Source organism: Giraffa tippelskirchi, chromosome 4 (assembly GCF_054371585.1).
Source record: "Giraffa tippelskirchi isolate mGirTip1 chromosome 4, T2T-mGirTip1v1.2.pri, whole genome shotgun sequence".
NCBI classification, from domain to species: Eukaryota; Metazoa; Chordata; class Mammalia; order Artiodactyla; family Giraffidae; genus Giraffa; species Giraffa tippelskirchi.
Genome location: NC_137278.1, coordinates 9,415,837 through 9,441,728, shown reverse-complemented (window position 1 = coordinate 9,441,728; position 25,892 = coordinate 9,415,837). Strand labels below are relative to the sequence as shown.

Genomic DNA, 25,892 nt, shown 5'->3' with positions numbered 1-25,892 from the left:
TGCCAATCCTAAGAGACCAGGAATTGCCCCCACCCCTAGGCGCGATCGCTTTCTCACTCCTAACCATCCTCTAAACTCTACGTCGCCTGCAGCCCGGCCTCAGCTTTCTGGCCTGCCCCAGTGTTCCCATTCTTCATCCCGGGGGGGCCCTTCCCGGATCTTTGCTCACTCTTCCACCCACTCTCTGCCACGTCTGAAGCTTTCCCGGACCCCCACCCCAAATCTGGAGCCAAATCCCACTCCCACCCGGGGCAGGACTTTCGCAAGTCCTGGGCCAGCAGCCCTTCCCTCCTGCCTGCCAGTCCCCGAGCTTCGATCCCGGCTGCCAGCCCTCTCCACGGAGCAAACCGGCTCCGGGAAGGCGCCGCCACCCGGAGTTGGGCCGGGGGTGGGAGGGTAAGGTAGGACGCCAACTCAGCCCGATGCGACCTACCTCGGCCGATGGTCGGGGTCCCCCCGCCCCGGGCGGCCACTGCCGGTCGGCGCCGTCCCCTGGTGGATCCGCTGCTCTCCCCGCCGTCCGTGAAGAGTCTGTCCTCGCTCAGGGCCACTCCTCTTAGCGCTGAAGCTTTACAAAATATTAATAATAAAGAAGGCAAGAAGAGAGGAGGAGGAAAAAAAAAAAGAAAAGCTTTCATTTCCCCAACTCCCAAATCAATTTTTCAAAGGGGTGGGGCAGAAGGATTTGTTTCGAAGGCGACCCAAACTTCTGCGAGGGACCCGTGGGGCGCTCGGCCTGGCCGGGGGCGCCCGGGTCCGCACTCGGGGGCCCAGCGCGGCGCAGGGAGCTCAAGCCGGGGGGCCGCGGGGAGCCCTCCCGCCGGGGGGCGGGGAGGGTTGGAGAGGTGGGGGGGTGGGCAGCGACGGCACTATTTGACGTGGAGCCGCCGGCTCATCCCGGCGCAGGGATACGAGGCGCACCAGTGAGTTCAAATGTCAGGAAGTTTGAGGAGCGGTGAGGCGGCTCCCGGCCGGGGTATCCCTCCGCCGCCGGCCCCACAGCTCTAAACCAAGCGGCTCCTCGGGCGCACCATGGCACTGGGGTAGCGCGGGGAGCGCGCCTGGAAGCCCGCGGCCCGCTGCGCCCCGCCCGGGACCCCGCTGCGCCGCCCGCGCGCCCCCCCCCTCAGCCCGCGGGGCCGCCCCTGCACCCCCACCCCCTCCCCCGCCCGCCGCCGCGGCCGCGGCCGCCGCCGCCACCACCACCACCAGCACCGCTGCCGCCGTCTCCTCCTCCCCGCGCGGCTCCGTCCGCGGCCGCCGTTCGCCGCCGCTGCAGCCCGGCTCCGGGGCTGACAGGCAGGTGACTGACAGAGGAGCCGGCGCGCGTGCCCACGAGTGCCCCTGGAGAGAGCGCGGCGCGGGCTGCAGCAGCCCCGGCCCGCCCGCACGACGCTGGGGCCCGGGGCCCGGGGCCAGAGAGTGGCCGCTCCGCACTCGCCGGGGGCAGCCGGCGGCCCCAGCCGCAGCTCCGACCCCGCGGGGGCCGCGCCTCCCAGGCTCCCCGGCTCCCCGGCGGCGGCGGCGGCGGCGGGAGGCGAGCGGGCCGGCAAGCGGGCGGGCAAACACCCTGGCCGGCGGGGCCCGCAGCGCGCCCCGCGTCCCATGGATATAGCAACAGGTCCCGAGTCGCTGGAGAGGTGCTTCCCCCGCGGGCAGACGGACTGCGCGAAGATGTTGGACGGCATCAAGATGGAGGAGCACGCCCTGCGCCCCGGGCCCGCCACTCTGGGGGTGCTGCTGGGTGAGTGCGGGGTCGGGACGCCCCGAGTGGTCTACTGGCAGGGGACAGGGGCCTCGGCCCCTGGAGGTGGACACGGGGGGTCCAGGCCAACGGATAAAGGCAATGGTGTTGCAGAACGTGGGGGTGTCGGGGACACAGAAGACTCCTGGAGTGATCACCAGAGGGACGAGAGGCACGCCTAGACAGGCATCCTGAGGGGACAGAGGTACGCAGGGACATCACCTAGGAGAAGCGAGGACAGGCACAGCTCCAGCCGCCACCTCCCATCCTCACCGGGCCGCAGTTCTAGAGCTGCCACTCGGGAAGCGAGAGGTAGGAGGCGGTGGCAGGGGTGATGGAGAAGACAAGAAGTCACCTTGGCAAGCTTGGGAGTGGTGCCGGGTCACTTGGGGAGGGGCAGTCTCTAAGAGGGAAATGTTCCCCGGGTCACCCAGATTACAGATTTGGGGGGAGATGTGGGAGAGAAGACAACGAACGCCACCGTGGGGCTTGCGCCTAAGCCCTCACCTCGCCTGTCTCGGTCCCGGCCGGCTGCCCCGCGCCGTGTTCGTTCCTCCTCTCTTGTATTACCACCGAGCGCTGGATCTCCGGAGAAGGGGAGCGCGCAGCGCCGAGCCGAGGCTCCAGGCCCTCGCGGCCTTTCGGCGCCGGAGTCCGCCGACCGGGATGAACTCACTGAGGCTGCCCGGCCCCTGGCGCGGTGGCCGGGGAGGCGCAGGCGGCGGGCGGCGCTCGCTCCCGGGCTGCCCTCGCCTTTGGGGCCGGGAGCCGCGGGCACAGCGCGATCGGGACGCTGGGCCGGGCTGGTCGGCGCTGACGGCCCGGCTCTCGCCCTGTGCGCTGCAGGCTCCGACTGCCCGCATCCCGCCGTGTGCGAGGGCTGCCAGCGGCCCATCTCCGACCGCTTCCTGATGCGAGTCAACGAGTCGTCCTGGCACGAGGAATGTTTGCAGTGCGCGGCGTGTCAGCAAGCCCTCACCACCAGCTGCTACTTCCGGGATCGGAAACTGTACTGCAAACAAGACTACCAACAGTAAGCGCCTCGCGTCCTCCTCCTTCCCCGCCGCCGCCCGGCACTCGAGCCCGGCCGCCCCTCTGCCCGGCCGGGGCCCGCGTACGCCCTGCAGCCGGCCCCGCGCGCCGCTGGGCCCGTCACCTCCAGAGAGAACTCCACGGGTTGCGCGTCTCCCTGCAGGGCAGAACCATCCTGGCCCCGGCTTACCCCGGTGGGTTGGCCGGGACCCTCCGGCAGCCCCTAGTTGCCATCTTTTTTGTTCGGGAAACCTGCGCTGGGCTGCTCCCGTTGGGGTGCGCGGGACAAGGCCCTGAGCGGAATGGGGGATACGATGCTGAGGTCGCAGGACCAGGGCCTGGCTTCACGGAGGCCTGCACTGGGGACCGAGAATTGCTTTTCAAACGAAAGCAGTGCGTTAGGGAGCCGGGCCCTGGCGGCGTGCTTCCCCAGCCCCAAGGCAGAATTTGTGTCCGTTGGGGATTGCTGAAGCAAGGGGGTGGAGTGCCAGGGTGCTGAAGAGCTGGAGCCGTCGGGCATGCCCGCTTTCTGCCAGGCTCCCTGCTGCCTTTTCAGTCCCTGATGGAGAGAAAAGGGTGTGCACCCTCCCCAGACCGTTCCATGCGGGAATCCTGCACACATAATTATTGTTGGCTGGAGACGCTGTCTAGGAAGAGGACCTTAAGAGGTGGCAAACCACAATCTGGGCTCCCCGTGGGGTGAGGAGCTGACCAAGTCAGCCTTCCCCAGCAGGCCCTCTTTCTTGCAAAGTGTATATGTTGGGGAGGGCTGGCCTGCTCTGCCCTCCTGCAGCCCAAGCCTCTCAGGGTTGGGGCCAGAGACGGGGCTGAGCCCTACCTGCTTGGCTTTTGTTTTTAGCTGAGACTATGGATTTGTCTGGCGGGGCGGGTTGGGGGGGGGGGAGTAGGTAAGAGTAGATCCAGGTTTTTGTTTTGTTTTGTTTCTTTTGACCCTCTGGGTTTTGTGCCTGGTGTTGTGATTAAGAGGGAGGCGGAGGGGAGCAGCAGCAGGAAGAGGGGCGTGGGGATGCCCAGGGCAGTGACTAGTGGGTGCCCGTGAGAACTTTGCAGTGACACCCAGAAAACCATTTCCGATAGGGCTGTGGGGTGGGTAGGCTGCTCAGGTGGTGTGGAGCTCAGAAGGGGCTGTGTGTGCTCAAGCCTCTGAGAAAAGACAGGGCGGCCAGTGCTTGGTATGATAGCAAGGGCAGCCTACCTGCTCTGCTCAGGGACTGGCCCGAAATCCATGCCCTGATGGGAAGGGGAGCAGCTTGACTGAGACCTTGAAAAAGGTGGGACTGCAGGCCGGAGCCCTGGAGAGGGCAGCGGGTTCTACTTCAAAAGACCCTGGAGGAGCCCTCCGCTAGCACCTACTCTGTGCTCCCCTGGTCCAGGGGCCCACCAGGAGCTGCTTTTTTGTGCCTGGCTCTTCCTGCCAGCTGGGGGGCTCTGCAGGCAGGAACTGGGGCCCTGTCCTAAGCCGGCTCTTCTGTGGTCCCCAAGGACTGCCCCTCTCTCTGGAATACCCCGGTTTAGGCACACTGCCATTCATGGGGTTTGTGCTGTGCCCCGGACTGATACGGTTCTATTTCCAGAAGAAGGTGAGGCCACCAGTCAGCTCAGCCACAGGCAGGCATAGAGCAGTATAAATAAAAGGAGCAAAGTAGTTTGAGCTAGGTTCGGTCAGAGGCTTTGGGCTGGCCCCAGGGACTGGCCCCTCAGCGGGGCTCACCAGCCTCCAGTCCACATACATCCTGCTGTCCTGTACCCCTCGCCTGGCTTTGCCTGCCCAAGCACGCCACTGCCCACAGCAGCTCAGCCTGGACAACTCAACACGTGGGGGCTGGAGGCCCAGAAAACTGGAAATGGGCCTCCAAATCATTTGTGCAAGTTTTTGGGGAAAAAAAATTTTTTTTTTTTACGTTTTGTAAAGACTCTTTCCAGCCTCTTGTACCCATCTGCCCATCCTCTCCTCCCCACACCCTAGTCATTCATAGCAATTTTCTTTAAAACAAGGAGAGGGTGCCCCTCTGGTTCTTCAGAGCAGGGAATTGTAAAGTCACACAATTTGAGCTGAATGATCCTTTAAAGCTGAAAGGCCAACTCCCTCATTTTACAAAACAATTAAGCTTTGCTGAAAGTATATTTGTTTAAAATAGAAGAAAAGGTACCTAAGAGCTTTCTCCCTCAGTGCAGTAGGAGTATGTTTGCGAGTGAATTTTGGGTCAGGGTGAATCTCCAGCGCGGAGTCTAGGTCCAGTGGGCAGCAGGCGGGCATTATTCATACCTCTCATGGTGTCCTCCTCCTTCCCTGCCCCCTCTTTCTTCCAATAATGCCAATTAGGTATCTGCACTAGGCTGGCCAGCGGAGGAGGGGGCAGAAGGGAGGTTGTTATCAAGACAATTCTGGGGACAAATCCTCTGGTGGATCTCGCATCAGCTTTTCTGTGGGAGAGCAAGGGCAGAGAGGCAAGCAGGGGCTCACTGGGAAGCAATGTTCTTTGCACAATAAAAATGTATTTCACGATTTATTTTTTTCTTTGAGGATCACAGATGCATATTTATTGCATCTGTGCGTCAATGCTTTTCAGACGAGAATGCAGGCAAGTGGACGCAGAAACGTGCCTTCTCGATTTTGTAGTCTGTATGTCAGCAGTATCGGGAAATTAACACCCCCCTCAAAAAAAAAACTTTTGAAAACTGTTTCTTCACCTTGAGAGGAGCTGCGGTTTTCGATCTTTGGAAAGAGGTTCCCTATTTTTATTAAGCATCTTTTCCTCCTTTCGATTTATTTTAAAGATCCGGGACACTCAGAGGCACAACGTTATTTTACGCACCACGGGGGTGATTAATTGACATTCGGGAGCATTTAATAACGTTTGACAAAAAATCCACTCGCACGTCCTGATCCTGCAAAGTGGAGAGTGGGCCATGAGCATTTGGGCATTTTCACGCATCACTCGAAGCCTTCTTCTTACGTGTTTTGAGGGGGTCTCCTTCAGGGGAGGAAAAAAAGCATCGGATCGTTCAGCTGTGCCCCAGGCTTTGGCCCCTCGGCAGCGCGAGCTCCGTTTCGGATAGAAAATCGGGTTAGAATTCGGGAGGACCCACAACCTCCAAACACAAACACCCTCTCCTTCCTCCACCCCAGAACACATTTAAAAGATGACATTACCCACCTCCTCGGTTTTTTTTTTTTCTCTTTTGCCTCTTAGCCAAATAGAATTATGTAACTCTCTTTTCCTGCCGTCTGTCGCTCGTCTGGAAAGGGTTTCTATCTTTCTATCCTGAGGAGATGGTGAATTCCGGGAGGAGCCTCCGGAAGCGGGGAGGGTCGTTGGCAGAGTCCAAATATCTGTCACAAAATGGAGCCTAATCGTTTGGAATACAGCTCCCAGATCTGGCCACCCGAGCTTCATCGGTGTGCGGCCAGCGGGAGCCTGCGTGCGCTGTGCGCCCACCTCGGCGTCCAAGGCTGGCGGCGCCCTTCGGCTGCCGGGCCTGCCCGGGCGGCCTCACCTCTCTGCCATGGAGCCCGCGCAGGGCCCTTGGGCCTCGCCTGCCCAGGTAGGATGCCCCCACAGCGGCGAGAGTGGGGCAGCGAGGCTTTGCTTGAGTTTCCCAAAAAAGCTGTCTGAGTCCTGGGTGATTTTCTTTCTTTTTTCTTTTTAATTTACCCCAGCTGACTGTGGCTCCAGTGGCCCAACCCCAGTCTTCTCCAGCGCATTCCTTTCCTGGGAAGTGTTTACACCGGCAAGGGCCTTCCTGGGAGATTCACCTCACCTCCGAGCACCAGGTGTGGCGCGTGGGGAAAGCAAAGTCAGGCCCCAGCCTTTGCTGGCGGCTGCTTCTCCCTGCTTGGGAGGCCTCCTTTAGGAGGACGCCAGTTAAACCAGCAGCATCCCCTCCACCAGTGGGTACCCCAGCTGGCATGGCTCCCAGCAGACTAGTTTCGAGCTGTGACATCCCTGCCCACAGCCTGGGGTAGAGTAGTGGGCCTGTCCTGGAAACGGATTTCCTTAGAAGGAAGAGCCAGCGCTTTGCCTTATTTAAAAGACTTCTCGAGTGCTCTCCCTGGACATGGAAGGGCTGAAGGGCTCCCTCTGCCAGCCCATGTATAGGGACCCTCTGGCCCCCGGGAGGGCACCTCCTCGATTAACCCCAGCAACTTGGCTGCAGGCGGAAGGGTAAGCAAGGGCCTTCCTGAGGCTGCAGTCCTCCGCTGCTGAACAGATGCATTATTCACAGCTGACTCCTGGCTCACCCTGTATTCCTCAGGCCCTGGGCTGGTGTAGCCTAATTTGTTTGCTATGTTTTTCCCGAGTGGGGGAAGCAGGCTATGAGAATCTCCTCTGGGGTATGTGATCGGTGACCCTCACCTCCCTCCTGTGTGTCCTTTGGAGCCAGGCTTAGGACCACAGAGCCCCAACAACTACCCGAGCCTCTTCTATAAAATGGGGGACATACCCACCTGGGAGGGGGGAAGTATTTTTATGAGGATTGAAGATAACGTGCCCCAAAGGACCTGGCATCTTGCCTGGCACAGTGTTAATACTCTGGAAATTATTGTTGTTGCTTTATCACCATCAGTGTGGCAAGGAATGCCTTGTCTCCAAGGCCACACACCATACCATCCATGGATTCCACGCCAAAGAGAGGGCAGCTGGCATGCTAGGCTTGCCATAAGGAAGGATGAGGGGCATCCCTGGGAAAACCATTCCCTTTCCCTGAGTGGGACACTGAGGCAGACCCCGGTTCACCTCCCAGCCTCAGCACTCAGCAGCTGTGTGATCTTAGCCAAGTGGCTGCCTAGGTCTGAGCCCGAGGTTCTCCATGCACAGAAGGGAGGTGATGATATAATTTCTCAGGGTGGTTGTGAGGATTACACTGGGTACCCCAGTGGGGGTGGGGAAGCTTCAGTAAATGTTCCATACTTCATGGGATCCAGTATCTCCTCCTGAACCTCCATAGAGGCAGAAAAGCTTCTGATTAGTGAGTGAAAACAAATGCCGACTGTGCATTGTCAAGAAGGGCAGGTGGGCAGCAGGGTGGTCCTGGTCTATTCTTCCTTGTGAGGTGGGGGGGGCAGCGTGTGGAAGTTGGGCTAAAGCAAAGATCTTTCCATTGGAATCTCCAGAGTCTACATATAACTTGGAAAAGCACACTCAATAATATAATTTAGTATTTGGAGAGCTGTTCATGTTCATTTGCTCTTGTGATTCAAATGACAGAAAATAAAGCTCAACCGACATCTCCCAGGCTGCAAGGGGGATTCCGAAGAGAGGGTATGTGCGGGAGAGATCCAGGGATCTGTACATTTTTCAGGTGAGAAACACCAGCCCAGGCAGTCAGCAGGCTCTTCCAGCCCAGGGAGGTTTTTTGGTCCATAAAGAGCTGGCAGTGCTTCCCCAGAGAACTTCCTCTATCCTGCAGCTCTGAGGTTTTTAAAACAGAAAAGGGAAAACACACACACACACACACACACACACACACACACACTCTCACTCACTCACTTACAACCACCCAGTCCTACCTTGGCATTAGTTAGGCGGAGGGATGGAGGATACTCTCAGTGACATGAGTTATAACTTCCAATTTGTTGGACACCATAATCAGGCCTCAGCTTTAGGGGAGGGTGGAAGGAGGGATGGTCCACTCATCCAAGGAGTTCCTGTGAGCTGTCAATCAATGGAGGGTTCTGGAGGACCCAAGGCCCTTGGCTCTCTGGCTGACCCAGCCCTCTACAACCTCCAGATTCTGTGCTGATGGCAGCAGAGAGCAAAACCAAAATTATATGTATTTATTGCCACTGCAGTCAGAAGTGGGGAGGCGGTGGTACTGAGGGGAGGGCAAGGCTGAAAACCATATTTGAAAAAGTTGATTCACGAAGGCAGAGGAAGCAAAGTGGCAGACGTTTGCCATTTCATCGGCCGGCTGGTGTTCTCCATTCATGTCATAAATGTCTCCTGTCATTTGAAGCCAAAAGCAACATGATTTGGTTCCCCGGTGGCCTATAAGGTTTTTCTCCATTTTTTTTGTAGTAAATGTTTATTTGTTAATGATATACTTTAAACAGCCTAGCCTTGACCTCAAGTCTCCTGAAGCATCCATCTCCTCTCAGAAAAATCTTTCAAAGTTTGTGTAATTTTGGGGGGAAGGTGTAACTGACAGGGCAGTGAAGGGCCTGTGTTTGCTTTAACTACTGCGGTGTTGGGAGTGGAGGGGTATAAGGGGCCACTGTGCTCCGAATGGCAACTTTCTTGAGTTTCAGGCCTGGCTGACAGCACTTCCTAGCTGCCCTTTACCTTTGGGTCGCCTGATCAGTACAAATAAATTTCTGCCTTGGCCCTTCCTTTGTAATTCCCAGGGCAATATTGTATCCATTTCTGTTCAGCTTCTTGATTGGCAGCCGCTGGATCTGCCTGGTGGACCCAGGGGCCCTGAAAAGAAGTAGGGGAGTCTCAGGGTCCAGGGGACGTGTGTGCGCACATTGGGGAGGGGAGGGGGCTTTTTCTCAATCGGGAGCCAGGCCCAGACCAGGACCAAGTGTGCTGGCTGATGTCAGAGCACCTGGCTGGCCTGGCGCTTGGTGAACTGGGGGCGGTGGTGGAGGGGGGTGGGGACCCGGTTCCAGGAATCGGGTTCCAGGAGAAACAAAGATGTTTGCTTCCTGGCCGGCCATGCTGTCAGTGGTTTCCTCAGGAACTGTGAGGTGGGTGCCAGCTTGGGAGGGTGCTGAAGGCTGTCCAGAGCAACAGAGGTGCCCACCAGGGCCGGGGTGAGGAGACCAGTGAGCAGCATGCTAGGTGCAGGAGGATGAGTGAGCATGCTGGCACACCGAGCTGCCAGGGCGCCCCCCAACCCCAAATGCCTCTGCTGATGCTGCTCAGCTCTGATGGCCAGAGGGGAGGCACAGCATCACCACTGGTCTGGATGAGCTGGGTGTGACCGCCCTTCCCCTCTCCCACCTCCGGCTTTCAAGGGGGACTCTGACTGTTGTCATGTGACTCCTGGATTGCTATAGTTACTGGGCTGCCGGGCTGTGGGCACCCGCCCAAGCCTGGAGTTGCCCAAGCCTTGTGGAGACGGTGAAGACCAGGGTGCTCTGGGGCCACCTCCTCTAAAAGGCGGGCCCTCCGAGGGGGACACAGTTTCTCAAAGGAAAGAGCAAGACGGCAGGGCAGTTACAGATCGGGGCTTGAGAATGTCTCCGGCTCCCAGTAACGCAGGCCAAGGTCATTTAGGAAAGGTGATGCCTCTTCCGGAGCTTCAGTTTTCTTTCCCTGTGTAATAGGGGTGATCTTTCCAATCTCACTGGGTCGCTCAGAGGAAAAGTGAAACAAACCCAAAGATGCCAGCCTACCTTCGGCATCCAGTCCAGTCAATGTATGTTTCCTGCCTGCCTGGGATGGAAGCCCGAGGCGCCCTGCCTGGCAGGAATGCATTGTCTGCCCGAGTGGGAGGCCCAGGGAGTGCATGCAGCCTCCTAAACGACCTCCTAGAGCAGCCCTGCCCACCCTCTTACTTCTCACCCGGGTCTGGACGGGTGTTTGGGGGGTTTACCCTTGCAGAACTCCAAAGCCGGCACAGAGCTGGCCATCAGAAACTGGTCCTTGGAGGCAGGCACTCGGCAGCCTGTGGATGGGCCCCCATTACTGTGGGTAAGGCACATAAGTTCCCGGTTTTTCCCAGCAGACCCTGAAGGTCTCCAGGTTAGGTGTTACTAACACCTAGTAAGGTAGGTTAGCCTTGCTAACCCCAGAGCATCAGGCCACAGTAGTGCATCTGGAAGGAAAGTGACGGGTGTTTTTTGAGTGTCTGGATGGACACTCACCTTTTTTGCTGCAGCTCTGTGTATTGGTGAGAAAACCCAGACTGGGAGAGTTAATAACTTTCCCCAAGTCCAGAGTGACTCTGTAGCAGATTCTTCCTCAGATGGGGCTAACTCCCAAAGCGGTAGGGACCCTGCACCCCTTCACTCCTGACCTTCTGGAAGCTCCACGTTCCCACCCTGGACCTTTGTGACTCTCTCTGGAGCACCCAGCGGGAGGTGGGGGAGCAGTGTCACCGCCGGAGGTTTGGAAGGGGTGGAGTTGGATGGATCACTGCTCTCTTCCACCGGAATGCCCCAGTAAGGCCGGCCAGTCCCGGCCAGAGAAGGAAAAAGGTTAGAATAACTGCCTTTCTCCGGGCGGGAGAGCTGCCTTCAGCGCCCCCCTTCGGCGCGCAGGCGGGCGGCTCTCAGTGGTCTCCGCCCGCCTTCTCCTCCAGGCCCCCCTCTCGGAGAGTTCCTGCGCCTCGTTCTCCTTTACCCCCGAGTGGGGGCAGCGCGGTGCACGGGCTCCTCGGTTCCCCGACTCCTCGGGTCCCGGGCTCCTTGGCCGAGCCACGGGGCGCCAGCGGCGGTTGATGAATTTCGGTGTCACCAGGGGTTTAGCCCGGATTTGGGAACCGCGCGCTCTAATACGCGCACACGGTCCTGCCCTTTCTAAAGCGCAGCCCTTTCACCCAGCCGCTGATTTATGAAGGAACCCGATGCTGGGACGGGCTGGGCTGGAGCCGGGAGCCCGGGGCCCGCGCGGCAGCCTTCGGGCTCTTTCTCATTGCGGGGGCCCTTGGCGGCCCCGGGCGTTCTCCTGGGCTGGACTCAAGGAGCCCAGCCGGGCGGGGCCTCCAGAGGCCCAGGACTTCCCTCCGAGCCTCTTAAACCCCCTGGAAGGGAGCGAGGCGGGTAGAGAGAGTTCGAGTTTTCATTCGGAATTGAGCAAAGCCCTCGCCCCTCCCCAAGCCCTCCGATCGACCCCCTTGGGCAGGCCCTAAAGCAGCGAGATCGGGAGGTTTGTTTATCGAGGGAATAGAAAATTGGAAAAAAAAAAAAGCGTCTAAGACCTTTTTTCCCGCCGCAGAGACGTGCAAAATCCCTCAGCTCCCGGAGGCGGCGAGGCGCCCCGATAGCCGAGTTCCCCGCACGCCCACGCGGGGACGACCCAGCGCCCTCCCTCCTGCCACCCGGCCGAAGCACGGCGGGAGAGCGGATTTTTTTTTTTTTTTTCCGATTTGGTTTGCAGGGGGGAAATGGGGTTGTATCTATCCACAAATATTTACTCTTAACAGACTTGTATCTGTGGAGATTTCGAACAAAGACAGTTTAGGGGGATTACAAAAACCCTAAACCCCGTTTTTCTCCCGGACTTGGTGCTTTAAATGCCAATTACAGGCGAGCCATATCCAACAGCAACGGGGGGGGGAGGCGAGCAGGGTCCGGGGAGGGAGTGGGGGGCGAGTCCAGCCATTAAATGTAACTTTTCATTATGAAAAGGATTTCGCCGGTTTTATCTTCTAATAAGATTATGTCACGAACACAAGTACCTAGGATGGTGCTGAGTGACAGGGCTCTGTCGTTTAATCAGAGACTGCGCCGCTCAAACCGCGGGGCCCTTTGTCCGTCCGAGTGAACGACGGAAACTTGCCGTCCTAATCCCCTTATTCATGTCAGACGGAGAAAAGAAGCCGAGCACCTTACAACCGTGTCCCCTCCACCCCTTCCGAGGGCGGAGAGAGGAGGGGGCTCTAGCCCTGTGCCCCCCACCCCCAGGCGCCTTTCGCTTCCCGTCGCGCTTGGGTCTCCAGAGCCCGCCAGGCATTCCAGCAAAGGTGGGGGAAGAGGATGTTTTTCGGGAGCCTCAGTTGTTAGCTTCTGGAAAATGGGGGCAAAGGCCCAGGACCAGAGGATACAAGTTGGTGGGATTTTTTTTTTTTTTTTGCCTCCAATGACAGAGGACACAGGCCCCGTCTGTCCCCTTTCCCCAGGAGAAGTGGCATTGGGCAGTGCACGCCCACCATCCCCTGTAAAGCAGGATTGAGAACCGTCGGAGGCCAGAGGGAGATAACCAGGCTGGGGCCCTCCGCGGGGCAGATTTCGTTGGATCCCTGGGACTGATGTCGCCAGGCTGGTACCCCTGAGAGTCTCAGGGTTGACGGTTCGCAGCCCACTGGCTGGGCCCCTTTCTTCCGAGGGCGAATTCCTTTGTTCAACCCCTGCGGAAATCTGCTTCTCCGCTGGGCCAGTGGCGCCTTTATCCTCGACACCGCCGCCGCCACCCCTGTCCCACAGTAGGCAGATCTTTTCAGCGGCGCTCGGCCGCCCAGATCCAGCCAGGTCCACCGACTGACCCGGCCTTCGACGTCGCTGCCCTGCCTGAGCCCTGGCCACCAGCTAGATCTCCAGCCCAAGAGCGGGGGCGCAGCTGCTGACTTTAACCTCTGGCGTTTGCCTCGGGGCACAGTGGGAAGCCCCGGGCTTCCGAGAAGTCGCGGCGCACGGCTCCGGGTCGCTGCACAGGCTGAAAAACACCAAAAGCAAAACCAACACCCAGCGAATGAAACCCCCGCGCCCCCAGGGCTCCACTCAGCGCCCCTCCAGGGGACCAGGCCGGCGACCTCCCCCCTGGCTTCTAGGATCTCAGACCCAAAGCGCCAGCGGAGCTGGCGGTGGAGACTTCGGAGGAATTTGTCTCTCGTATACCCGGTTCCTTGGCCTCCTTTTAAAGCTCTTAGGCTGTGCTTCGGGGCAGCCTCCCAAGGATCCCATTGCGCCCTGGGAGCGCTCTGGAGATGCCTGACTGCACGCAGTCTCCTCCCTCTCGAGCTCAGGCTCCGGGGCGTGGGGAGGATCGGGCTGAGAGCAGGGTGTCACCTCGTAAAAGCGACAGGCAATGGCTGTTTTATGGGGAGGGAGAAGGGGCAGGAAGTGATGCTTCCATCTCTGGTCACTCTAGGACAGAGAGCCCCAAGAAGGGAGCCCCATCTGAGCAGGGAACAACCAGGGGGGACAGGGCAGGGTCAAAACACAGCCGGGGCTGCGGCTGTGAAGAAGGGCATGGGGACCGGCCGGAGCTGGGAAGGGGACCAGCGGACCTGGGAATTCGGAGCTCACCTCCCGCCTGTGCTCCGCCGGCGCCCCCTCTGCAGTGCCTGCTGCAGCCAGCAGCCCCGGCCCTTCCTCCCAGGCCGGGGGGTGGGGGAGAGACTTTCTCCCTCGAAACACTTGATACCAACTTTGTTTTTTTGGCAAGAAAAATAAGCCTTGTTTGGAAAGGGGGGTTGGTGGTCGAGCGAGCGGGGGAAGGAGCGAGCCGCCGGCGGCAGAGCAAACTTTGCGGATTAGGTTTCAGCGCCTCCGCCCCACCCCCAGCCCCGCGGCGGTGATTTGTGCGCGGGGGTCTGTGACCCTGCGAGGCATCAAACGGCCCGCGGGAACCGGCCGAGTTCAGAGGGACAGTGGGCAGAGGGGCGGCCTAAGACAACGCAGATGGTTCATATCAGCCCAGCCGGGCCAGCCTTGGGCTCGCAGCGTCTGCCCACTATCCTGGGCTCCTCCGGCTGGGGAGAGGCCTGGGGTCTTCCAGGGAGGCCAAGGCCCCAGCTGGTGATAGGGGGCCAGCAACGCAGCAGTGGCCAGCAGGCCGCAGCTGAAAGAAGGCGAGACAGCCGGTGACAGGGTTCTTCCACCAGGCAGTCCTGACCCCGTCTAGTTAAGGCGGGGCCTGACCTCCAGGGTAGCCTCTGAGAACTGAGTGATGCCCAAAGGAGACCCTCCCAAGGCTGCCTGAAGGCCGGGACTTACCCTCCCCTGCCCAGTGGCAGCTGGGCTCATCCAGATCATGGTGCCCCTTCTCCGGGGACCATGAGTAGCCTTTTCCCTCTCCAGGAGGTGCCCTGTCCTCAGCCTGCCCGCTGTGATGGGTTCGGAAAGCCCTCTCCTCCCTCTGATATTCATTCATTCATTCTACCACTAAGGTAGACTGCTCATCCTCTCTCTGCCAGCTTAGCCCTTCTGCTTGACCTGGGCAAACTCGTGCCTCCCTCCTAGCCCCAAGGGAAAGCTAAGACAGAGGCTCGCTGTCACCTTGGCCCAGAGACTAGCTTTGGGGGTAGGCCCTGGTTGGTTGGGGTGGGAGAGGTCCTTACTCACACCAGCCTTGGCTCTGAGCCTGCTCCCCCCCACCCACCCACCCCAGAACTGGAGTGCTGCCATGGGCAGTGGCATGCCCAGGCCTCCCTACCCTGGTCTCCAGGACCTGGCTTTCTCCTTGGCCTCCAAGGACCTCAGAAGACCAGGACTACACCTGCCACCGGGACCTTGGGCTGGTTTAGAATATCCCAGCTGAAGGCCTCTTTGAGATCCTTGTAGAAATGGGAAAATGAGGCCCAGGTGTAGCCAGGGCTTGCCCAGCATCTCAGTGGTAGCAGAACAGAGTCAGGAACCTCTTTCTGCTGCCCAGTTAGGGGTCTATGTGCCAACTCCACAGTTCTTTCTAGAACCCTCTTCCAGGCTCTGGCTTTATCAGTGACCTTGTCTGTTCCCCTGGGCTGAGGCCACTGAGTGGGGGGTGACTGCAGAGAGACCACTGAGAGAAGGTCCTACAATTCCAGTTCCTAGAGGGGGTAACAGGCCTCTGTGATGAAATGATTTTGCAAGCTTTCTGGATAGCATGGAGTTGTGTGGGTTTGGGAATTTTATCTTCTAGATTGGGACACCAAAGGACAAGGGCCAGGTGGCACAGTGCCACATCCCACCATCTCTCCGTCCCCCTAGTGTCAGACTCCAAGACCCCCTGGGCTTGGCCCTTCCTCTCTACAGCAGGTCACAGGGAGGCCAGCCGCCTGGCCAGGGCCACAGAGAGCCACTGGGCTACCAGGACCTCTTGGGGCTCTGTCTCACAAGGTCCCTGCCTCGGGGGAGCAGCCGGCTGGGTCATCTGTGCACAGGAGACACATCTGTCTTCCACATGTTGGAGGCCGAGCAGAGGACATGTGGTTTGGGACGTGTTATCTTAATCATATTTATTAACCAATCCTGAAATGTAAAAATGTTTGATATTGTTACGATTCGGAAAAGATCCCCAAATCTACATGGCAACAGATCAGGGGAACCCGCCAACATCAGCCAGATTTCTTTCAGCTGGGCTCAGGACACTGCTTTGGAAGTTCTGAGTTGTTCTAGCGTGGTGGGATCTCTGTGCTGTGAAGTAACACTTCCCGCTTTCATTTTCCCAAGCAGAGATCTGAAGCAAAATTAATTACCCGCCTTGAATGATAGTTGTTCTGTTGGAGTATGGTTCTAATCCTTATTAACATTCTCTAAAGTCAGGCATGAAATATGACTTTTGCGCCACACTCTTTGGCATATGTTTTTCTTTTCCAGGATATTTTTCAGGCTATCTCCGAGCCTCGCTGCTGTTCATTATTTCTGCCATAGGTCTAAAGTTGTCGGTCCCGCACTGAGCCCAGCCAAGGGGGTGGGGGGTGGGAATGACACATCTCTGCTCACAACGCAAATTGCTTCTGATTATTGAGCTTTGAATGTTTTCCTCCATCATGTTTTTATTAAAAACTCCAGCATATTTACGCTCAATGGTGTCTTCAATTAGGATTTTTTTTTTAAGCCAGGGGTTCCCCTTTCTATAGCAGTATGTAAAGAAAATAGTTGTTATGACCGCAAAATAACTGTCCAAACCTGGTTTTAGTAAATCTGGCTCTGCTTTGACAAGCCCAGCGGGCTTGGAGCTTTTTTTCCCTAAGTGTTCCAGCTGCTGGGGAAACAGGGAGGAAGCCCACAGAAGCCTCTGTTCTGCAGGATACTCGCACCTCTCAGGGGCTAACACTTCCCAAGTTTGGGAGCTGCAGAAGGGGGTCTGGCTGCAGGGGGCTTGCTGATGGGCAGGCCCAGGCCAGCAGCACACAACCTCAGCAGCTACAGTACTAATCACAGCCGATGCTTATTGAGGGGCCATGGTCTGTCAGGTGCTGCTCTAAAGGGTGGGTGGCTCAGTGGTAAAGAATCTGCCTGCAGATGCAGGAGATGCGAGTTCGATCCCTGGGTCATGAAGATCGCCTGGTGGAGGAGATGGCAGCCCACTCCAATATTCCTGCCTGGACAGTCCCATGGACAGAGGAGCCTGGTGGGCTACAGTCCAGGGGTCACAAAGAGTCAGACACACCTGAGCAGGAATGCACACTCTAAGGGGTGCTCTTATCATTTTCGTTTTCAGATAAGGCAAGAGGCACCGAGGAATTGAGTGACTTACCCAAGATCACACAGATAGTAAGTGGAACCGGGCTTGGAGCCCAGGCATTCTGTCAGGAGAAAACTTTCAGCGATCCTATAGGAGGCAAATTCCAGCCCCTTGGGTTCTGTGTCCTAGTGGTGGCCTGGCACCAAACTTAACATTATTTGTTGAATGAACACTTCGTAATTACAGGCCAGTGTTCACTGTGTGCTGCCTGTGGTAAGGGTTTCATGGGGATTAGCTGATTGAATCTTCTCACTACCCTGGGGCAGGTATGGTCATCTTCCATTTTGCAACTTTGACCTGAGAGGTGCAGTGATTTTCCCATGCAGCTTCAGGTGGCAGTGATAAGAGCTACCATGTATTCTGGGCATCTGTTATGGCTAGGCTCAGAGCTAAGCCCTTGGCACCTCACATCTTAGAGTTCTGAAAAGCTCAGTTGTTGACCCAGATTTCCAGGTGACAGAACTGGGGCTGAGAGAGGTGAAGACACATCCCCAGGGTTACACAGCCATCACGGAACTGCACCAGCATCTGTAGGTGCCAAGACTTAACCACTCCTCAGTCTTGAGGGGCTCAGGGTTGGGAGAGCACTGGGACCATCCTTCATGGTGGGTCTCACTTGGGATGAATAACTGTCCCTGCAGGAGGCAGGATATATTTTGGAACTGACGGGAGGAGCATGTCTGTGTCCAGCCTTGTGCCGAGTGGGCACAGCATCATCCAATCCTAGCCTCCCCTTGCAGATGGGGAAAGCAGGGCACAGAGAAGTTAAGTGACTCGCCCTGGGTCACACAGCTAGTGAGCAGCTACTGAGATTCCCGCTCCAGTGTTCTGGCTTTGGGGCGGTGTTTCTCAGAGAGACATTCTGACTCATCATTACTATCATTGACATCATGCATGACCATCCCTGAGTGCCTTCTGAGTGCTTTGCAAATACACAGTGACAGCAGGGTGGTTCTCAGAGGGAGGGTGCTTTTCCCAGTGTCACCCTGCAAGATACAGCCGGCCAGGGTGTGCCCACCTACCCTGGGCCAGGGGACCAGGGAGCAGGGGCCAGCCGCTCCCTGGTGGATGAGAGAGGTGGATGGGAGCCCTGCCAGCTCTCCCAGGGCTGCTTTGACTCCTGCCCTGCCTTCCGGGCTCCGGCTGCCGGTACAGCAGCTCCGGGCAGGCTCTGTCTGCCCTTTGAAGGGGGACAGCCTCCTGAGCCTGTCACTTTGAACTGCAGAGGGGCCTGCGGTGAGGGCCTGGCCCCCTCCCACGTGCCCCCGCCCGCCCACCCCTCCAGGTCTGGTTCCAGTCGGCAGGCCTGGAGCCAGAGGGGCGGGCAGGGCGGCGGCCCCCCTGTGGGATGTCAGCCTGATAAGTGAGTAGCGGCAGACCCCTGGAGGAAGATGGAGCAGGCCGCCCACTGGTCCAACTGTCCCACGTGGTGAGAGTTCAAGCCGGTCACTGAGGTGGCATCCTCCAGACAGGCCCTGGTGACTGCAGAGAAACATCTCCCCAAACATCAAAGATTTAAATTAAAATAACAGTAATGATTGTAATAGTAATGATAACTTATAAAAGGAAACCTTTCGCCCTGGGGCACAGGGAGTATCATGCTCTGTTTGGAGACTGCTGAGCGACAGGAAGTCAGAGGGCTGGGTAGGTAAGAGACGGGTGCACCTGGGCAGCTTGTTACCAGGAACGCAGCTGGGGGCCTTTTAGTTGCTCAGCCAGGTCCTGGTTAAACTGGGCTGGGATGGGGTAGAACCATCCTACCCTCTGAGAGCTCCTGGGTAAATTGGTGTGGTGAGGGTGGGGCAGAGTTCAGCAGAAATCATGCTAGCCCAGTCCTTGTGCCTGGAAATGCTGGCCTCTTCTCTGATTTTGTGACCCCAGAACTGATTTCTTGGGAGGCCAGGAACTTCTCCAGGTTCTTAGGTAGACAGAGAAAAGATGCCAGTGCTTTGGAGCTGCAGGGTTCAGAGTTTGATCTAGGCTCTGCCACTTCCTGGCTTTGTGACCTTGGGTTAGGTGCTTTACCTATCTGTGCCTCAGTTCCCCCAGGGCTTCCCAAGCGGCACTAGTGGTGAAGAATTCGTCTACTCATGCAGGAGACCTGGGTTCAATCCCTGGGTTGGGAAGATCCTCTGGAGGAGGAAATGGCAACCCACCCCAGTATTCTTGCCTGGAGAATTCTATGGACAGAGGAGCCTGGAGGGCTACAGTCCACCGGGTTGCAAAGATTCAGACATGATTGAAGTGACTTAGCATGCAGGCATGCATGCCTCAGTTCCCTCAAAGTCTATTGAGACCCAAACACCTGCCTCAGGGTAGTGATGAAATTCAAAGGCAAAAGCGGGTGAAAGGGTCAAGGTTATGTGTATAGCTTTTGCTGATATTGTTACTGATGCTCCCATAGTCCTTTGCGTTGGGTCTAAACAGGCACCTGGCTCTGGTTATATGTGTCAGGCAGTCTCTTTGCCGGACTTCTTTGTGTGCATTGTGCCTCGGCTAGAAGAGGGCATGGTGCATATAGTAGGTGTCCAGTTAGTACTGAAAGAATATATCAAGGGATAGCTTATGGCTAGGCTGACTCACCTGGATTCCAGGCCCAGCCTCTTTCTAGCTGTGTGACCTTTGGTGAGTTCCTCAGCTCCTCTGAGCCTCTGTTCCCTTGTTGCTAAAACAGGGATAATCAAAAAGCCTAGCTTCTCGGGCTGTTGTGTTAAATGAGATGATGCACGCAGAAAACCGTACTGGTAGATGTGAGCTCTTTTTGTTGTTGAGAAAGGGCCATGAGCAGGGGTCTGGTTAATCACTCAAGACAGAGTCTGTGTGCAGGGTTATCCTGGAGGGTTTGTAAGGGCCTTCCAGGTAGGGGCACTAGCAGCAGGAATAGTAGGGGTTAAAGTGGTGGGCCGAGAAGAGTGGGCAGAGACAGTGAGTCTGGCTGGAGGGACTGCCTGGGGACTGCTGGGACATGGGGCTGCAGAGGGGGATGGGGCCCAGTAGCTATGCAACGGGGTGTGGATTTATCCTGTGGGCAGGAGGGAGCCATTGAAGGTTATTGGATGGGGGAGTGACAGGGCTGGAGAGGCACTTTATGGAGATGACATTGGCGGCATATGCACAGGATTGGAGACTGGAGACAGGCAGGAGGAGGCGAGGGCAGTGGCGGGGACTAGAGACAGGACAGATTCATGCCAACTTGAGGCAGCGCTGAGGGCCGAGGGGAGGGGGTAGGGCAAAGGGAGAGTCAAGGGGGCCTGGGGCTTGGAGCTGGAGTGACTGGAAACCCCAGATTCTGACCACTGTGGGCTGGACATAGCAAGGATGAGCCACTTGGCTGGGTGCTGGCCAGGTCCAGCTTCTTGGGCAAGTTGACTGTTCAGTCACATTGGGCCCTCCCCTTAGAAGAGCTCTTGTACTCAGTTTAATCCTCTGTCATCACACTCTTGATATTCTTAATGTATTTTGAACAAGGGCCCTGTATTTGCACTTTGTGCTGGGCCCTGCAAAATTATGTAGCTGATCCCAGTCCCTGAGTCTCAGGCTCTGGGCTCTTGGAATGGAGGCCTGGGAGAGCTCAAGCTGGAACCAGGCCTGCAGGAATTAAAGAGACCTCCCTCACTACCACAGACCCGAGGCTTGTCCTCAGGTGGCTTCTTCCTCCTGGCTTGGCCTTCAGAGCCTTCCTAGGTCAGGCCCTGCCTCTTCTTGTATCCTTTGAGCTCAGCCAGCAGCTCACCTGCTGTTCCCCACACAGACCCTTGTCCACATCCAGGTCTTACTCAGTCTGCACTGGCAGTTGCAGGCTCTGTCCCCTGGCTTCTATCATTCTGTCTTCTCCAGGAAAAGTCCTCTGGAGGCCTGGCATAGGAGTCACCAGTGCCACAGAGTGTCCCTGGCTCTCCACTCCACCCTCCTCCCCACTGAGGCTTGGGTCAGTCTTGCAGTGCTTCATAAATATGCAGATTCCTATTCTAACCCTCAGGGTGAAGCCTGTGAATCTTCAGTCCCAGCTGGTCCCCAGGGCTGCCTGTACACCCTGGGGTGTGAGAATCTCTGCCCCAGGTACCCCCAAGCCAAGCACAGGGCCTGGTAATGGCTAGGTGCTCTGTGTACTGAGTGAATGAGCTGTGGTTGTCTTGTCCTCTTGATGTACGCAGCCTCCCTGGGGCCTGCGTGGAATGGCATTAGTGGGTGGCTCTTGATGGTAGTGGGATGGAGCAAGTGTGGGTCTGAGGAGGGTTGAGAGAACACGTGACCCTTCCTGGGGACTGTGGCTGGGCCAGGGTTCTTCCCCTCTCCCTGAAGCCTTCTGGATGTAGGGTATGCCCTCTAGGAGACAGGAGGTAGGCAGAGCCCTTCTGTTCCCCCTCCTCCTAGAGGGCCATCTGTTCCCAGTGTGGTTCCCTCTGCATATAATCACTTTATTTCTTTATAATGCATAGGCACTGAGTTAAGGACTTGCACTATTTCATTAAACCCATACAAGTGCATGAAGCAGGGTCTGTTATTATCCCATTTCAGAGATGTGGAAACTGAGGCACAGAAAGGGAAAGTCAGTTGTCCAAGGCCATACAGCTTGGCTCAGCCTTTCCACCATCTGGCCTCTGAGATGTCTGATCTCCCTGTGGCTCCTGTTTGTGATGTCCCAGGAAAGCAATTGTTCAGTGAGTATTTGGGGAAGGGAGGGAGAGTAGAAGGAAGCCCAGCTCAGCCTCCCTGCCCTTATCTAACTGGAAGGACTCCTGCTCCAGGCAGGGCTGGAACCCAAGGTGAGCTGAAGCATCGCAACCTGGTGTATCTGGGGATGGAGAGCACAAGGAACTCAGAGGAGAAGCAGCTGACTGGCAGGACAGGCTGTGCAGGCGCCTTCAGAAAGCTCTGTGGTGGAGGACCAAGACCAGGCAAGCCTGCTTGCCCATTGGTGACAGGGCTCTGTCAAGAGGACTAGATGAATCCATTCCCAAGATGGCATCCCATGGATAAAGAAGATGTACCTTTATATGATGGAATATTACTCAGCCATTAAAAAAGAATGAAACGTCATTTGCAGCAACATGGATGGACCTAGAGATTGTCATACTGAGTGAAGTAAGTCAGACAGAGGAGACATATCATATAACATCCCTTATATGTGGAATCTAAAAAGGAATGATACAAATGAACTTACTTACAAAACAGAAGGAGTCTCAGACTTAGAAAATGAACTTATGGTTGCCAGGGGGAAGGATGGTGGGAAAAGATAGGGAGTTCTGGATGGACGTGTATACACAGCTATATTTAAAATGGATCACCAACAAGGACTTGCTGTATAGCACATGGAATTCTGCTCAATGTTATGTAGCAGCCTGGATGGGAGGGGAGTTTGGGGGAGGATGGATATATGTGTAGACATATGGCTGATTCCCTTTGCTTTCTACTTGAAACTATCACAACATTGTTAATCAGCTATATCCCAATACAAAATCAAAAGTTTGAAAAAAACGAAAATGAAATCCCAGAATCTTGAGTGGAGCCCCCTTGATCCCAGACCTATGTAGGGTTGGGAAAGCCTGAGGAGCAAGACAGATGCTAGTCTTGCCCTTCAGGGGGTTCATGATCCAGGAGGCAGACAGCATGAAGGAGACCCAGCCAGACAGGCCCTGAGGAACTAAGTGGGGTGGGGTCCAGCCAAGAGAAGACAGGTGCAAGGAGCAGGCCTGGCACATAGTAGGTGCTCAGGGACCTTCCCCATGACATTTCTCAGTTGTGCACCTACTGCAACAGCCCCCTTAATCAGTACCCCAGAGGGCCAGGCTCCAGGCCCTCCCTAAAGCCATGACTATGAGCTGCTGTCTTGGATGAGTCCTTTGATCTTTCTGAACCTCAGTTTCCTTACCTGTAAAATGGATATAACTATTCCTTCTCTCCAGGTCATTGGAAAAATTAACCATAGGAGGATGTGAAGCTCTTAGTACAAAGCTCATCACTCAAAAAGAGAGAGAGACTTCCCTGGTGGTCCAGTGGCTAAGACTTTGAGCTCCCCATGCAGGAGGCCCGGGTTCAATTCCTGGTCAGGGAACTAGATCCCACATGCCACAACTAAGAGTTCGCATGCTGCAACTAAAGATCCTGCCTGTCACAGTGAAGATCGAAGACCCCAGTGCCACAGCTAAGACCCAGAAAGCCAAATAAATAAATACTAAAAAAAAAAAAAAAGACCAAGGTATAAACGTTAAAAAAAAAATAGAACGATGAAATGTTTCTTTTACAACTATTGTGGTGGTCATTGTTATTTTTGTTATTAGTAAGAATTGTAATAAAATAAACCACAGGAAGCCCAATCCAACCCCTCTGAACCCTCCAGGGACTGACTTACCTCCCTTTCTCCCCTCCCTCCCACCTCCTCAGGGCCAGCCCAGTCTCCTATTTCTGCCTCCACCCCTACCTCCACCCCTGCAATGGGAGCAGAGGTGACTCAGCTGGTCCCCACCTTGCTGGTGCTCCAGCCTCTCAGGGGAGGGAGGTGGGGGTGGGGTGGGGAGGAGGGGATGGTGGGCATAATTTAATCCTGTGGGTGGAGGGCTGTGATGAGGGGAGGGTCCTTAGAGAAGGGGCATCTGGAGGAAGGGGTGGGGAATGCTGCCTGGGGAGGCAGGAAGCTTTACTAAGCGGGGAACATTTGTACAGAACTGGGAGAGGCAGGCAGGAGTGCTTTCCAGGCTCAGGGAATGGTGAGAGCCAAGGTCTGGATGCGTGGAAGACTGTGGCCTGTTAGGAGAAGTAGTGTCCCCTCCTTCTGCTTCCCTTCCCCCTCTGTCCCTGGCTGCCCTTCCTTTAGATATCAGTGTGATCTGGCAGATTCAATTCAGGGTCTAGCACCCACTACATGCCAGCTCTGGCTGAGCTTGTCACATACACCTGTGAAGCCCTCTGACACACCTGAGAGGTCAGTGTGATTATCATACCCATTTTACAGATAAAGAGCCTGAGGCCCCGATGTGGTAAGCAGCTTGCCCAAGGCCACACAGCTGCATCACAACCAGATCTGACTGCAGCCCCTGCCCCTCCCTCACCCCTCCCACTCCCCTTTTAGTGAACTGCTCGTCATCCACTTGCTCATTGCCCACAGCCTCATGTCACCTGGGGCTCACGCACAGAGGGTATGGACTCTTGGGACTGGGGAGATTGGGAGCAGGTATGGCGGAAGTGGACACACAGGAAGTGTGTGTCTGAAAACCCACTTGCAGGCAGAAGAGATACTGGAGTAAGGGTGCTCCAGGGTGAGGGGACTGCTTGGGCAGAGGCAGAGAGGCTGGCAAGCCCCAGCCATACTAATAATTCTGTGCACATGGCTGATGACACGACCCAAGTGCCCTGACCTTGGAAGTTCAAAGGAGTGAGTGTGTTTCAGAGCCTGGTGTTCCCTATCTTGGTCACATCCCTTTCTGCCATTTAACTGAAATTCCTTCGCCTATGAATGGGACAATCTAAAACCCCAAATCAGGATTTTCAGCAAATGAAGAAATGGTAGCTGCTATTTTTAATGTGGTAGTAATAACAGTAATAACAATAATGATAATAATAGTAATGAAAGTCTCAAAACATTACAGCTGAGGAAATTGGAGCTCAGAGAGGTTGACTAGCTGCTCTGAGGTCACCCAGCTAGGGAAGTGGATGGTTTGGACTCAGGTCTGAGGGCTGTTCCTCTTGGTGCCGTGGGCTGCTGCGTCCCTGGGGAAGGGAGGGGAGGCGAGCCCAAGGCCTGATTTGAACCAGTCTGAGCCAGCACCTGTCCTGTGGGCTGCCAGCCTCTCGGTGGTGGACAAGGGGAGGCTTTTCACTCTTATGGCCCAGGAGCTTGGAAAAGACTCTGATGGAGGAAGCGTGGGACATTGTGGACCCTGGGGAAAGGGCTCCTCTCCCAGACTAGGGGGCGTGGAGGAGGACTTCCTGGAGGAAGCGCTGTCCACACTGAGAGCTGAGGGATTTTCAAGCTAAAGAGAGAAGGGGAGCAGCTTTGGGGCAGAGAGGTGCATCTGGAGGTGGGCTGTGGTGGGGGTGCAGGGAGAGGTCAGATCACACAGGGTTTTGAAGGCCATGCTGGGAGTCTGGCCTTTATTCTGGGGGCCCCTGGAAACCTTGGAAGGATTCAAGATAGGGCAGTGTCCTGGTCATATCTGAGTGATGAAATTCACTCTGATGGCCACAGATTGTAGGGGGAGCAGAGGGAGGACAGAGAGGAAGCTGTACACATGGGGAGGGGGCTCTGCAAGGCATTGTTCAGGTGTGCACACGTGAATGCACATGACTGTAAGCACAGGTGGGTGCCGGCATCTGTGTCCGTGTCATGGGACTTGAGCTCCATGAGGGCCTGGCCTGTGGTGGAGACTCGGTGAGTATGTCAGTAGACGCCAGACACATCCGTGTGTGTGCGCGTGTACCTGGCATCCATCTCTGTGAGTCCATCAGTGACGGTGGTGTGTCCCTGTGTGTTTCCAGGGACACACAGGGTGGGTTAGTTTGTGTGCACACATGGCAGGTTGTGAAGTGGCAGCTCTGTCCAACCATGCTGTCCAGGAGAGGCCCATCCAGCCTTGGGCCGGCTCAGCCTGCGTGGATACCACCCAGTTTCAACACCGTGGCCGGAGGCTATCAGCTCCGCCTCCGTTGAGCTTTAGTGCCTTGTCGTCTGAGGGGGTTATCGCTGCTGTAAATCGTCCCAGTCCCACGAACAGTTTAATCACCACCGAAGTACCTGCCTGATTCCCTGCAGCTGAGCTGATGGCAGGCGGGTGGCGGGTGGCGGGCGCAGCGCTCTGGAACAGCAGCATCTGGAGAGGCAAGCCCTAGCCTCCTTGGGGACCCTGGCTGATTCTCCCACATCTGAATGCCGGTGCATATGGAGGGCGGGCAGCAGGGAGGGACAGCGCCTGTGTCAGTGTGTGCGCGCGTGTGTGTCCCTGCATGGGCCCCTGTGTGCCTGGGCGTGCCACACTGCAGGTGTGTGTGTGCCTGACATCAATCCTCTGTGCCCGCGACCGAGCGTGCCTGCCTGTCACCGT

The 25,892-nt window shown here is 56.5% G+C and overlaps 1 protein-coding gene across 2 annotated transcripts in view; it reads left to right on the top strand.

Moving 5' to 3' along the window:
• Window positions 1-1,604: 1,604 nt before the first annotated feature.
• The window catches only part of LMX1B (LIM homeobox transcription factor 1 beta), an 84,123-nt gene continuing 59,835 nt past the window's right edge, over window positions 1,605-25,892 (top strand). For both annotated transcript variants that reach the window (XM_081596462.1, XM_081596461.1), the window contains exons 1-2: window positions 1,605-1,744; window positions 2,591-2,777. In XM_081596462.1, coding sequence (XP_081452588.1) covers window positions 1,606-1,744; window positions 2,591-2,777 — 326 coding nt within the window. In that variant the 5' untranslated portion in view covers window position 1,605. The remainder of the gene's footprint in view (window positions 1,745-2,590; window positions 2,778-25,892) is intronic.